Raw genomic sequence first — 14,478 nt, forward strand, 5'->3', positions numbered from 1 at the left:
AAATAAATAAGAGGTGGCTCAAGATTTTTATCCAGACAGTACATTTTTTAAAAGAGAGAAAGTCAGAAAACCACTAATAAAGATTTTTTTACTTTCGTTTTATGAAGATGAATTTGAAGTCATTCTGTGTTCTTCCATGAGAGACTGCTTCCTCTTTTTTAAACCTTAGCTCTGCTGTGAGGTCAACTAATTATACAGTCTGCTCGCCACAGCTCTTTCTCCTGCTTCTGTGCAGTGAACTGTGTAGTGAGTTAGACAAAGCAGCAGCTTCATCCTAGTGTGACCGTCAGGCTTCAGTGTTTTGGGCTTTAATTTCATGCATACAGAGTTATTGAATATCATTCACAAGCATGTATATTGTCACATGTTAGCCGGTAGATTAAAATTATAGGGCTTCCTCATCAAAGCATTTTTTGTGATAGCAAACGTGTCAGATAACTTCAAATAGCTTATTTTAACTGTGTGAGGGACCTCCAAAGCAGGTGAGTTTATTAAAATATTTTCTATAAATCATCCTACAGCTATTTCAATATGACACTATCATAATATACATTTGTAGGTAAAAGTTGAAGATATCCTACCTGCTCCTCCTGTTTGCCTAGAGTGTTTTAAAATTAGATTTGTTGATTGGCAACAAGTTGGTTGTTACGTCCCTCTGCAGCCTCTAATCTCCTCAGTGTGTTCAGCTGGTGCTAATTGGCCACACCTAGTCAGGTGTTGATAAAAGCATACCTGAGGCAAGCTTTCAGGGAGCTCACTTGTCTTTGCCTTGGTGGCACCAGCCAATTTAACCAACCTGGTTTTCCATTTTAAGAAAAAACCTCTTCTCACTAACACTCTGGTATTCATCTTTTCTTTTTTTTATGAAAAGATGATTACCATGTATAAAAAGGCTGTATCCAGTCATGTTGGCTGTATATTTAATCATTTAAACCCAGTGTCCACAAAACAAGAAATATGCAGTTCTATGGAAATCACAATAGGATTAGATTTGATTGAAAATCATACAAAGACAACATGTCATTGTATTTAATTTTGAACTTAATGTCAGCAACTGATTATAAAAAAGTTTGACAAAATGCAACAAATTAATTGATTAATTAAAAAAAATACTTTGTGTAAAATCTCACATATAATTGGTATTTCTATTGATCTAGAGAGATTACATTATAGAGGGTGAGTCTTGTATGAGCAAAGGTAGAGTGGTTTTCATCACAGAGAGTATCTGGAGAAATATTTCAGAATAACAGCCTCATCTTAGGGACCAGGTGTCAGTTCATTAACAAAGTGAATGCAGTTTGTCACTGCATTCACATAAGCAATTTAAAATTCTACCACACAGAGAAAAAGAGTGCTTAAGGCAGAAGATGGCCCATCAACTGTATTGTTATAGCACAAGAGCACACAGTATGGGTAGCTTACATGTCTGTGAACCATTTGTGTTGCATAATATCTAAACCCTTTGCAGCAACATCGCCTGTCAAACAGGTAATGCCATTTTCACAAAAGATCTTGTTGGTTTTGGCAAGAGAGTGCCACATTTTCCAAGTATTATAATTACATGGTTATGTAGGGGAGGAGCTTATGTGTTAAACTGGACTGGTTGCAGCCCTCTGAAAATATTTGATCAAGTATAAACAAACAATACAAGAAAAGAGGCCTCGAAGTACTGAAGGTGACAGCAGCATGAGCGTGGTTGAGAGTTCCAGTTCACTGATTTGAATTTGCAGAGGTGAACCGCAAAGAGTGTTCAGCTATAGCTGTCTGTTCTCCAAACTTACTTTAAGGCTAAACTGTGTCCTGTTTATGATTGCCATTGGATTTGTTTTTCAGTTGCAAAAAATGCCCATTGAGTCTGGTATGACCAATCAAAATGAGAAGAGAGATTTTTATCAGTAAAGTAGGAGTACACAGCATGGGTGGCATGCATGTGAACCATTTCTGCTCAGCGATATTTTTTTAAAACTACAGCAGTTGTTCACTTCACACTTTACTGTTTGTGGTTTAAAAAAAAAAAAAAGATGTACTGCAACACAGTGTTTAGCATGGGCCTGTCCTCACTTTTTCTAAACATGTCACTGGTCTCAAATTCAAAGCAAGCATATCATTAAAAAAATCTTAGTTTTAACAGTTGATTGATTTTTATTTTACATGTGGTGTGTTAACGATTTGCAAACCACTGCCTTCAGTTTTAATGTACCACAGAATTTCATCTTCTGCAACAGTTTCACCTCAATATTGTATAATGTTTCAGTGGTAATACGGCTCTGCTTAATAGTAGATGCTCAACCTGAAAATCCAGTTTTAAGGGGAGAGAAAGACGACACAAACTGGTGCATATCCATTAAAACTCACTCACTATTAATTCAGTCTGTTTGCGCTTACAAACATTGACACAGCCAAAATTACTACAAATTCATATCCACATAATCCAGTTTTACTAGTGTGACTCACTTTTTGCCTTGCCTTATATCATGTTTCCAGAGTTTCTCAGGTTCTGCAAAACCTGCTCCAGACTTTAGCTTAATCTTGATTTGTTTTCCTTTTCTCTTCTTGTTCAGTGTTGGCTACGGTCAACGAAAATTCAAATGACTACGAGGAGCCAGACTTGTTTGGTCCCGCTGGTCATCGAATGAACCCACCAGAGAGGGTAAGAAATTGTTAATCGGACCACTCCCAGGCTTTTCGGCTCTTTCTTTCTTCTTGCCATATCCTGTGAATCATTCCCGTTTCCTCCAATAGGATATGTCCCTGCAAGTGCCAAATTACACAAAGAAGCGGCCGAGTTCCCTTTGCAGTGACGATGGAGTGCTCGACGATTATGAGTGAGTCATAAAACAACACAAATGCAAACCTCAGAAACTGAAATACAAGCACACTGTTTGCAGGGTTTTGTTTCCCTTTGGTTGCTGATTATTCTGAATGGCTGTAACTTGGGAGGTAGAGTATTGATCCACCAATTTTACTAATTGGTCAGTGATCGATTCCACAGCTACTCCAGTCTGCATGTTGAAATATCCTTATTACTGAACCCTGAGAGTGTTTGTGTGAATGTTACACAAGGCGCTTTGGGTGTTGAGTTAGAATAGAAATGCACTATATAAGTACCAGTCCATTTATTGCAGTGTTTGTGTAAGTTAATTTGAGACATGCTGCTGTATTTACTTTGTTTCAATTTACTTTCATTTTATTGCACAACATATTGTCAAACTGTCAGTGCTGCAGAAATCTAATCTTTGATCTTCACCTCTTTTGTGTAATTATATTATAAAATTATATTGTTACACAGTTAGCTTTGTCAAAACTTTTGCACAACTTGTCTGATTTAAACTTTGATGAAAAATGTAATTGCTTATGAAGTTTGTGTGATGTTTCTTTCTTTTTCCTTTTCTGTTTGCGTGTGTCTGTGTGTGCGCACACACGTATAGGTATGAAGGGAGTCTCCACAGCCAGCAAGGCAGTTTCTACTTACCAAACACTGGTGTTTTGGCTTCCACCATGAAAGAAGACACCTCTCAGCTTTCTGCTGTCATCAAGATGGGTTGGCTGGACAAGAATCCACCTCAGGGGTATAATAATGATGATGCTTAAAAAAAAATCAGAGAATATATATTACACAAATATTTGATTGAATTAAAAAACAAACACAGGGCAGCGATATTTGCTTTTTTATTCGGTGTTCTGTCTGTCCTCATCCAAAGGGCTATTTACTACCAGAGACGATGGGTAAAGCTAGATGCTGACTACCTGAGATACTTTGACACTGACAAGGTAACAAAACAAATGCATCCAGAAACTCAGTGATGTGTTCAGACACAAGCACAGAACGGAAGCGCTGTTTTTGTGTATGACTCTGTCCAGGAGATACTGTTGACATACTAAATAGGTATTGATCATTTTTAGGGCTGCAATGATTCTTCGAGTAATGCGAATAGCTTTATTATAAAACTCTTCAGCTGTTACTATGTAAATGTGACCTTTTCACCCACATTTACCACTAAAAATAGGCCTGCACTAGAAACGTGTCTCGGAGCACTCGTGAAAATAAAAAGTATGACAATATTAAGGCCAAGCAGCTTCCAGTTTAAAAAAAGAAAAAGACTCGTAACAGAACAGCAGTAATGAGAGTCCTTCATCAAACCTGAAGAAAAACAAACTTTGGAAATGCTCCCATGCACTGCTGTTTGTTTTACAGTGAAAAGCGATAATAAAGTTACTGGAGTTAAAGTAAAAAATGCAGATGAGCCATTATTAAGGCTGATGGGCAGGGGCGAGAGGAGCATGGGGTGTAAGTGAGTTACATTATTTTGCAGATTTGGATTAATATAAAATCTTAATTTGATTTTAATTTTATTCTGTAACTAAAATTGTGTCAATGCTGTTAAGTTTGACATTATTATTAACGTTAATTATTTATTGTGCACCATCAGAACATCTGTCTTCTGCAGCAGGAAACGTTACATCAAAGCAAAGGGCAAGCCTCAGTTCTGAGAATGTTGATGTCCTCGCTTTTGTGTGACAGCCACCACAAACTCTTTTAAAGGGTCACACATGCGCACACATTAACTAGATACACTCCTCTTAATGTCAGAGAAACCTCCACAAATGCTTAGCAAAGGCATCTTTTTTTATACCTTAGTTTAGTGTGCATGTATATGTTATGTTATTTGACACCAATGTACTTGTTTTTAGTTGTTTGTGGGTTTTTGTTTTTTTTTTGCATTTATGAAAATGTTTTGTTTAATAAATATGACTTTTAATGGTACGTAAATACAATGAAGTTATATGCATTTAAATGACCTAAAACACTGCAATTAATATGGAAACCAATGAGTGGTTAATTTTAAATTGCTTTTAATTCACTGATCGCTTGATTAATTGATGAAATAACTGATCATTAAAGTAATCGATAGCTGCAGCACTAATCTGAGATGCTGAGTGTGTGTTGTGCTATCTTGTGTTGTAGGACGTGTATTCTAAGGGGATCATCTCAACAGCTTTCATCACTAATGTGACCACTGTGGGGGAGCTGAAGTTTGAAGTTGTTACAAACAATCGAACCTTCATCTTTAGGGCTGAAAGTGAAGGTATGTCTGTTCACCCAGCTATATATGTGCTTACACTTGTACAGACAGTTATTTCCCATGTCTCAAAATATGCAGTTAACTCAGTTCATATATATATTTGTGGGTGCCGATTTTACTACGTTCATGTCTGATCTGACATGCCTATGCGCTCTCATTGCAGCTGAACGAAATGAATGGGTGACTGTACTGCAGGATTGCACCAGTGGGCGCCAAAGGCACACTGTCATGAACCCCGGCTCACCTTTAGCCCCAGACTATCAGGGCTACTTGGAGCTAAAAGGGTTACGCTCCAAACTTTACACAGTTGTTGCCTCAGATAAAGTTTTCCTCTACAAAAATATTGATGTAAGAACTCTGGGTGCAGCTGTGTGTACAGATTTGTACTTAAGATAATTGCATTTTGTTTTCTTTACTTTAATGATTGTTAGAATTATAAGAAATGGGTTTTTTTTTTTTTGGTTTTTTTTGTTTGTTTTTGTTTTTTTGATTTGTTGGAACAGTGTAATTTACATTTTATCTTCCATTTCTTACAGGACTATCGTATTGGATTGGGTATCACGTCTATTGAGATGAATGTAGGAAACATTAAGGTCTCAGATCGTCGAAGCTTTGATCTCACCACACCTTATCGCATATTTAGGTATTGCATGCACACAGAAATGAAATCTGCTGTCACACCTTTCCCATGTTTGTGTGACTATCACACCTCTTATTGCAGTAATTAAGTAGTTGGGTTTATATAAATGTATAATATAATATTTATATAAAACTGTTTATGTGAGATCAACTGTGGGATATACTAATTAGACAGTTTAGAGACGATGATCATTCCTCATTATCAGCATCTGAGTTGCTCTTCAGTTGAGTTGCTGGGTTACAAGGTCATATTGTTTTAGTGAGAACTCTCCCACAGTCCCTCAATCCTCAGCTGGTTGTCTTTCAAGAATGTGAAAAGTCTTTTGTGTGACTGTGTGTGTGCGTGTTTTTGTGCGAAGAAGTGCAGGGGATATGTTTGTGCATGAGTGCATGTGGTGTGTGGTCTTTTGGCTGACAGTTCACAGCCTGCGCCTGTAGTGCAGGGTCTCAGCATGACAGGATGGGGAAATGTGTGTTTCTGTGGACTAGTGTACTGGCTCTGAGTCTCTTGACTGTAAACATATGTGAAAGAGTCATTTTCATTCAGACCTGGTAATAATAAGAAAGGTTGAAGATTTAGAAATGTTTAAAAATAAAAGGAGGAGTTTTTTTCTCTCTCATTATGTCTACATCAGCAATGTAAATGAAAGAAATTAGTAATAAGAAAAGACAATGATTCAGATCTGGACAAAAATGTAATTCTTTGCCAGTGCTCAGATTTTCCATTACATTTCCAAAACCCAAATAAATGGCAGTTATCTGTATTTTTGTTGATTTAACTCAATTTATTTAGTTGTATACTAATACAGCTGATACTGAATTATTCTGAAATTCATGATTCAACTTTTTATTTAAATTGTTAAGCTAATGTTATGATTTGTATTTTAAAGTACCGTATTTAGTGTTTTTACTGTATTTAAAGTACTGTATCTGTGGTTTTGTGCTTTTGTTCCCATGTAACATCCAGAAATATTTCAGGGCAGGAAATAATTACTCAATTTATTTCTGTAAAGTATATTTATATGTATTACTAATTTAAGGGAAGATAAACTGAGCATGCAGCAGACAGGGTGAAAAGAGGAAGCTTGTCTGCCTCTGTGAGTTTATGTGGTTTCCAGGTCTTGAGTATATTTAGCGTAACAACAGCGATCTAAGCGTCATTTCTCACCTTCATGTCAGCGTTAACACTCGTCCATATGCTTGCCTCTCTCCGCAGCTTCATCGCAGAGTCAGAGCAGATGAGAGAGCAGTGGGTGAATGCTATGCGAGACGCGATAGGTGAGGCATTGTCTAACAGCGAGGTGGCTGAGCGGATCTGGGCGGAGTCTAGCAACAGTCTGTGCGCCGACTGTGAAGCACCGAAGCCGGAGTGGGCCGCCATCAATTTGTGTGTGGTGGTGTGCAAACAATGCGCAGGTTTGTGTGTTCTGATTTTGTTTTTGTGCGGTGCTTTGGGCTGTCAGTGTGAATACTTTGTGTTTAGCAGCATTTTGACTTTTAGTTGCTGAGTATCAGAATTAACATGTGGCTTCCAGCACAAGAGGCATTGTGACTTTGTTTTGTCGTGGCCATCAGTTGTCATAGATGTGATATTTCAGGAAGTTCTTTAGGAAAACACTCCAGTTTAGGACAAATGTTCAGTTGTTCTCAGGGACTATTTAGATGTTAGTGGTCAGAGCTCACTTCTGTTTTTCACTCATATCATTTCCTAAAAAATACTTTTTTGGGCCATTATTAAAGGGCATGTTTTTTTGTTTTTTTTTATCACAGGAAATATTAATATTATAATTTAAAGAATCATGATATAAATGTCAGGCTATGTCACCCACTTCTACTACCCACCTTTAAACTCTTGGCCGAATTATGTGTGCTTCTGATAATCAGTGTGAGGCAGCCGTACTTTAGGACTTGTAGCTTCTCTGCGGTCACCTCCGATTTTGTTGCACCTCTATTTTTTTAGTATGCAGACACTTAATAGATTTTTCTAGTAAATAAAGTCTTTTTCTACTAAGGTGAAATAAGCCTGGACACACATTGATATCAGTGTGTGGTTGGTTGGTTGTGCTGTTTGGCAGAGGCATAAAACCACAGGACAGTAATTGTACAGTGCTGTGAAAATGTATTTGACCCTTTGCTAAAACACAATGCTGTTTTTAGGTGACGCTACCTGGCCCTGTGTGAAAGTAATTACCTCCTAAACCTAATGACTAGTTGTAGCCTGCGTGTTCTCTTTGGTCAGCAGTGATTTTTGCCTTGAAATATAAAAAAATCAATCATTTCACTGCACTTGTTGTTTGTTTTTTGTCTGTTTGTAAAGAGTTATTTGGTTGTCCGTACAGAGCTTATAATATGGTCAAGATTGAACTTGGCTTTAATATGTGTATGTGTGTTATTCCAGGGGAGCACAGAGGACTAGGCCCTAGCATTTCAAAAGTTCGAAGTCTGAAGATGGATAAGAAAGTTTGGACAGAAGAGCTTATTCAGGTACAAATAGAAATTCTCTCTCTAATTAATTGTTGAGACGTTTTTGATATAAAAATTAGAACAGACTCCAAAGACAAGGATTTATGTCCAGTTTCTTTAAATGTTTAAAGTCTTAAGATTAATTAACTAGTATGTTCAAATATAATGTTTCTGCAATTAATCATTTTGGAGCTGAGACAGCTTAGTTTTAGTTTCATCTCTGTGGAAGTTTCCGAGGCAGTAGTTACCGGTGGTTTTGTGTGGGTTTCATTATATTGTTTTATAAACCTGCAGGTCAGAAGTGTCAGTAATCTGATCTAGTAAGTGCTACAGAAGAAAAATAGAATAAGTGTGGAAGTACTTCTCTTCATTTTTTATTTATTTATTTATTTTCCTGTTCACCCTGCCCTTGTCGCAGTTATTCCTGGTGATAGGCAACGAGCGGGCTAACAGTTTTTGGGCAGCTAATGTCCCACCAAGTGAAGCTCTGTCGCCTTCGAGCTGCAGCGAAGAGAGAAGACGCTTCATCAGCAACAAATATCGCCAGGGCAAATACAGGAGGTACCACGCTCTGTATGGAAACCAGAGGGAGCTCAATCACGTAAGTCAAAGTCACAGTTTGCTTGTGATACCGTTGTGTTTAATTCTGAATCTGCGCACTGCATTGCCAGAAATTTCTGCTAGTGAGCAGCTGCAAAGTGTAAAGTGATGAGTGACAAGCGAATAGCTGAGTGTGCGGATGGGGCCTTAAAATGTGTCCACATTGGAAGCGAGGTGCCAACCGGAAACCAGAGAGAGTGAATGACTTTCCGTAATCTTTCCATGAGGGAAATAACCGCTTGCTATGAGTAGTGGGCGGGGCCCTAAATAAACTTTTCCTGTTTCTGTGTGATTGACAGTACCAGACTGAAGAATACTGTTGATTAACATATGACCTGATAATAAAGTCACTAGAGGGTTACCTAGGCAACCGGAGCCTTGAATGTCACAAACAGCCGGCTCACGACTTCAGGATCAGTTTTCCCATTATCCTGTTGGTAGATGAACCTTCATACTAGTCTGAGATGCTCCCCTGGTGCATTATTGCCTTCATTAGGTCATCTGTGTACTTAGCATCATTCGGTGTTCATAAGCCCAGATGAGTCATCCTGTCCCTGCTTAAAAAAAATCCCCCCACAGCATGATGCTGCCAGCACCACACTTCCTGGCTGGGATAGTATTGAATAGTGTCTTGTTTCCTTCAGACCTGACTGCTGTTATCATGCTAGAGAATCTCGTTTCTCACAGTATCAGGATCCTTGAGGTTGGTTTTTTTTTTTTTTTTTTCCTGAATCCCATGCAGGTTTTTGTATGCCTTTCATTGAGGAAAAACTACTGCACTGACAGCTGCCTTTCTGGAAGTTTCTCCTATCTCCACACAGGATCTTCTTTTTGGTCACCCCTCCTTCCAAGCCCTTGGTTCTCTAATTGCTTAGCTTGGCAGGCAGCCAGCATTACAAAATGATCCCATTTGTTCCTAATGTCTGTTTAAGAAATGTGGGGGCTAGTGGGAATCTTCAGTGCAGCAGGAATGTTTTTGTTGTCTTCGTCAGATTGGTGCCTCAGCATTCTCTACATGCAGTTTATTTGGACTGGTACTGTGAAGAAAAATTGCATTTCTTGTTATATTATACTGGGGTTAATTGGTGAGTGGAAAAAATATATTAACAGTTTTGGCATATGCAAAAGCATGCAAAAATGCCTCCTAGGTTTGTCAAATATAAGGCCTGGGGGACAGAGTTGGCCAAGTAAATACTCAAATCCGCCCACTAAAAGTATGAAGGTATGCATCGATTTTGATTTTTTTTAACTGTAGTTGTAAAACAAGTTTTTCAACTTATCCTGCTGATTGATTCCTTCATACAGAATCAAAGTAATTAACTAACATAATTAAACGACAGGGAAGTTTCTGTATTTTCACTATAAGGACATTTTCATTAATGCAAACTTCATATTTTATAAGTACTGGATAGTCTGGGCAATACAGATTTATCATATAGTTTTACTTTGATCTTTACCCCTTAAGATTAAAGTGGGCTGCCTTTGTGTATAATGAGTTTGACATCCTTGGTTTGCACCTCGAAGTTGATGATTCTGTTCAGAGTTCTTGTTTTGAGCAGTAACTTAAAATAAGATGCAGAATTTCCTTTGAAGCCAATAGAAAGAGCATAAAAATAAGCACGCTCCTTTGTGTAAATACATGGTAAGATCCTGTGACTGTGGCGAAAGTGTTATTTAACACTTAGATACTTACAGTAAAGCAGCCAGTATGCTTCTGCAGCTGGTTGATCCAGTCTTACAACATTTGACACTTTTCTTGTTTTTAAGGCATTTGTGGGACTTTGTTTGATTGCACTGCAGCTGCAATGGAGTGCAAGTTGGGTTTATAGACTAAAAAAACTGATTAAACTTGTGAAACACGCTCTATCACTTGAAGTAATTTTGCAAACCTCAATTTTAGAGTTGAAGAATTAAAGACTGATTAATGCAGGTTCAGGACTAAACCCTGTGAAATCCCTGCTTCTGAGTCATTTTTTTCAAACTTGCAACTCTGCAAGGTCCCAGAACCGACTCTTAGCAACGACTCTTTTAAATGTGACAACCGCGGTGTCTTTGTGTACTTGTGGTGGGCGACGCTTTGCTTGAAGATGACACATTAATATGGTTAGTATTGTTTAGAATCAGGAAATGTGAGTGGCCATGGAATGGCCATAGCTTTTATACTGGGCTCCATCATGTGTGATTAATGACTGAGTGTTTCAGACCCAGCTCGGTCACTTCTTAGGAGCTTAACCCAGTTACTGCTAACAATGTGTACAGGGCACAGATAAACTTGGTGTGTAAATGAGTCACATTTAGCACCTGACTGTGAGCTATGTGTTTTTCCCCCTCAAGCTGTTAAGCTTTTACATTTGTGTGTGTGAGTGAGTGTGAGTCACTGTGTTTGGGATGTGCAGAATGAGATAAAGGAAGTTGTTTAGTTTTTGTTTTAAAAGCAGCTGCTTGTCCTCCTCCCCGATGGCTCCATTTTCTGCTCTTTTCTTATCTCTCTCTTGGGTCTTTGGGACCTATAGAGGACGTGATCTGTTGGACTTTCCTACAGCTTTCATCCCCCCTCTCCCACAAACCCACACACACACACCACTCCACCCCCATTTCAGAGGTGATTACTTAAATGGCTGCTCTACTTGTTTGTTTGTTTTTTCCTGTTCATGAGAAAAATACAGATGAGCATTGCTTCTGCTTGGGTGTGCCTTTCAGAAATTGTACACTCTGCACATGTGTCAGCTGGTGACAAAAAAGTGGGTGACAAAAAAGGTGATGTAAGTGTGCAAGAGTGCGAAATGAAGACAAAAACATGCTTGCACACTCTGTGAGTGCAGCAGCACCCTTAGCTAATTCAGGGTCATTTATCTACTCCTGGCTTTTTAACCCCACTTCTCTTGCTCGCTTTCTTCTTTGTTTTTCCTTTTTTCCTTAATGTGACATCATTACTTACTGATTTAACTGGAATGTGCTGTAACTCCACCCCTCCCTCTGTTTTCCTCCTCCTCCTTCTCCTCCTGTCCTACACATTGTTTGGCTCTGACCGCTGAAGAAATTTGATCACTTCACTCCTTGCTCTTTTTTTCTTATTTGCAAGTCGTTTATATCTTTTATAATTTTCTTTTTGATATGAGCTTCAGACTTTTACATTTGCAACTTTTCCGGGCTGTCTTTATCAACTGACATTCAAATAGCGGACTGACTGACGGGAACTGAAAACTTCCAGGTTGGGCTATGTATAAGAGGGGAGCTGTAGGACAGGGTAGTGAAAATATGCCTTGTTTTTGCAGCTCTCTGAGTCCTTTTAGGCTAGCTCTGTTAAGAAAAAGAGCACAACATTGCATTTCAGTGGTGGTTCGTTTAAAGCGATGTGTGGAAGTGGATTTTAGATCTCTGACAGTATGTGTGTGCAGTCATGTGCTTGAATGTGTCTGTGGGAAACATTTTTGTGTTGACACTATGGGGACTGCAGCACTGCAGCTCTGTGTTAGTGAGACATTAGAGCTATTGTGTGTCTGTGTGTGTATGTTTTTTTTTTTTTTTTTTTTCCTCTGGAGTGAGCTGCAACACATTGAAATGCACATGAATTTGCCTGCGTGGGCATGGTTGTGTGCCTTTTCTGTATTTGGTCTGTACTGCTTTCTTTTTGTGTGCTTGTATGTTTCCATCTGTAAATCATGATCGTCGTCTCCTGTTTTGTCTCTTTTGGTTCTTCCTCTGTTGTTACTGTGGCTTCCTAATTTTTCTCAGTTGCATCAAGTAGTGAACTCTAGCTGTGACCACAGTTTTACACTGGGTTTCTTATTCCCTGGAAAAACCATACTCTGCATTTCCTTCTTACAGAAACAAAACAGATGCAGTTGTAGGCACAACTGCATCTGTTTTTAGAAGACCTCTATTGAATGTTAGTCACCTGCATGTTAAGAATAAAGTAACAGTCATCCATGAGTTGTTCTTCCTCTGTGGCGTTGCCATCTTCCTGTTAAACAGTTTGAAGCTTTTTATGGCCTTTAGGTTGACATTAAAGGCTTTGTTGGCTCGTGGTTTCCTTGAAAGGGAAGAAGTGACACAGCATAGATGACGTTTCATAATGAAGTGCACAGTGTGACATAGAGTTGTTTAATGCAGACAGTTTGATAGTCCCTCTGTGTTTGAGTTGGGGATAGTTGTCATAGTTTAACTTTTTTTCATAACTTTGTGGCTATTTTAGTGACATTTGAGAAAATAAAGCAATCGGTTATTGAAAAGTTGACGGCCACTCTCCTTTCCCAGGTCTCCTTGACTGTGTGCTGTTGGCTATCAGCATGTTGTTGGTATTTTATCATAGCAAACTAACAACTAAGGTACAGGATTAAAAATCTTTACGGCCTTGTTTTTTATGCTTTTAAAGTTTTGTAATTGGATTCCTTATAAGAAGAGCTCTTCATCGCATACCTTCTCCTTTTATTTTCTGCTTTTGCTCATTCTTCCTATTTAATTCTTCTGTTTTCCGACCATTCCCATCATGTCCTCATTCACACTTTAGGATTTCAGGTTATAAATCCTTTCGATTTCTACAGGGAGATTGGCTCAACATGTGATCTCCTTTCTTGTTTATTTTGCAGTGCTTTTTTTCCCCCTCCCTCCTTTTTTTTTTTGGTCTGGAACTCTGAAGGAAAATGATTTTTCCTTCAAATCATTTTTTTTTCTCTGCCCTCCTTTTTCTGTCTGGATTTTCACCTCCCTGACCATCTCCCTCTCTCTTTAAGCTACACACGGTGAGGTAATGATGGAACATATGGGAATAGCTCTTTCTCATCTGGATTTAATATATGCACGTACATTCACATCTGTAAGTGTGGGTGTAGTTTGGGGTATTTTGTGCTAAAGTCTACACAGCAAAGCCTGCATGTGTTAGTATCGCTGTCTGTACATAGGTTGAGTTTCTAGCCAAAAACAATCTGTCTCTGATTAATGTGGCTGACTGAAATGCTTTCATCTTCTTTTCACAATATTTCTCTTTCTTCCTTTCCCTCCCTCATCTTTCTTTTCCTCCAGTTCAGCCCCATACAAATGCAGAGGCCAGATGGAGGCCTATGTTTTTTTTTTTTTTTTTTTTGTTGGCTTTTTTTTTTTTTTTTTTTGACACGCCCAGATAAAAATCTCTCTGCCTCTGTCTCTCTTGGGAAATTCTGCAAGATTCTTGAATTCCCTTCTCTCTGTGTGCGTTATTACATTACTGCCTGTTTCATCGGCAGCAGATGTTGAAGGGTGAGGTTTCTTAACACTCAAACAGCCCATTTCCTCATTGTACTTCATTCTGATAGGTTCAATTTTCCTGGACAGAAGAAAAGGCTGTTGTCATATTACTGTACACTGGCTCTTTGCACAGCGTAGGTGTCCACATGTATGTCCACATGGGATGAAGCAGAGCACTGATTTTTTCCTCTGTTCTCTGTATTGTTGTGTACGGACCGCACACATGCACACATACACATGCAAATATATCGGCACAGAGCATAACACACTTATTTGTTGATGGCAGAGTATTGTCTGTGAACTGCTTTGTGCTTGTGGTCAAACAAGAGTTCGGATGACTGTGTTTGTTGGGCTGCAGTGGCATCTTCATTGCAGGCCGGTACAGCTAAACAGCGTGGTCATTTTGATGTTGTTGACCAAAAGTGGAAAAATTTGGTTGCCATCAGTGATAAAGAGCAGGTTACACCCA

General features: G+C 38.7%; 1 protein-coding gene across 5 annotated transcripts in view; it reads left to right on the forward strand.

Moving 5' to 3' along the window:
* Positions 1–14,478, forward strand: part of arap1 (ArfGAP with RhoGAP domain, ankyrin repeat and PH domain 1) — a 60,465-nt gene that overhangs the window by 21,948 nt on the left and 24,039 nt on the right. For all 5 annotated transcript variants that reach the window (XM_012921883.5, XM_012921881.5, XM_012921884.5 and 2 more), the window contains 10 exons: positions 2,562–2,650; positions 2,743–2,825; positions 3,429–3,569; positions 3,702–3,771; positions 4,967–5,087; positions 5,248–5,432; positions 5,621–5,727; positions 6,940–7,139; positions 8,122–8,207; positions 8,605–8,787. In XM_012921883.5, the coding sequence (XP_012777337.3) occupies positions 2,562–2,650; positions 2,743–2,825; positions 3,429–3,569; positions 3,702–3,771; positions 4,967–5,087; positions 5,248–5,432; positions 5,621–5,727; positions 6,940–7,139; positions 8,122–8,207; positions 8,605–8,787 (1,265 nt within the window). The remainder of the gene's footprint in view (positions 1–2,561; positions 2,651–2,742; positions 2,826–3,428; positions 3,570–3,701; positions 3,772–4,966; positions 5,088–5,247; positions 5,433–5,620; positions 5,728–6,939; positions 7,140–8,121; positions 8,208–8,604; positions 8,788–14,478) is intronic.

The sequence above is a fragment of the Maylandia zebra genome, linkage group LG14 (genome assembly GCF_041146795.1).
Source record: "Maylandia zebra isolate NMK-2024a linkage group LG14, Mzebra_GT3a, whole genome shotgun sequence".
NCBI classification, from domain to species: domain Eukaryota; kingdom Metazoa; phylum Chordata; class Actinopteri; order Cichliformes; family Cichlidae; genus Maylandia; species Maylandia zebra.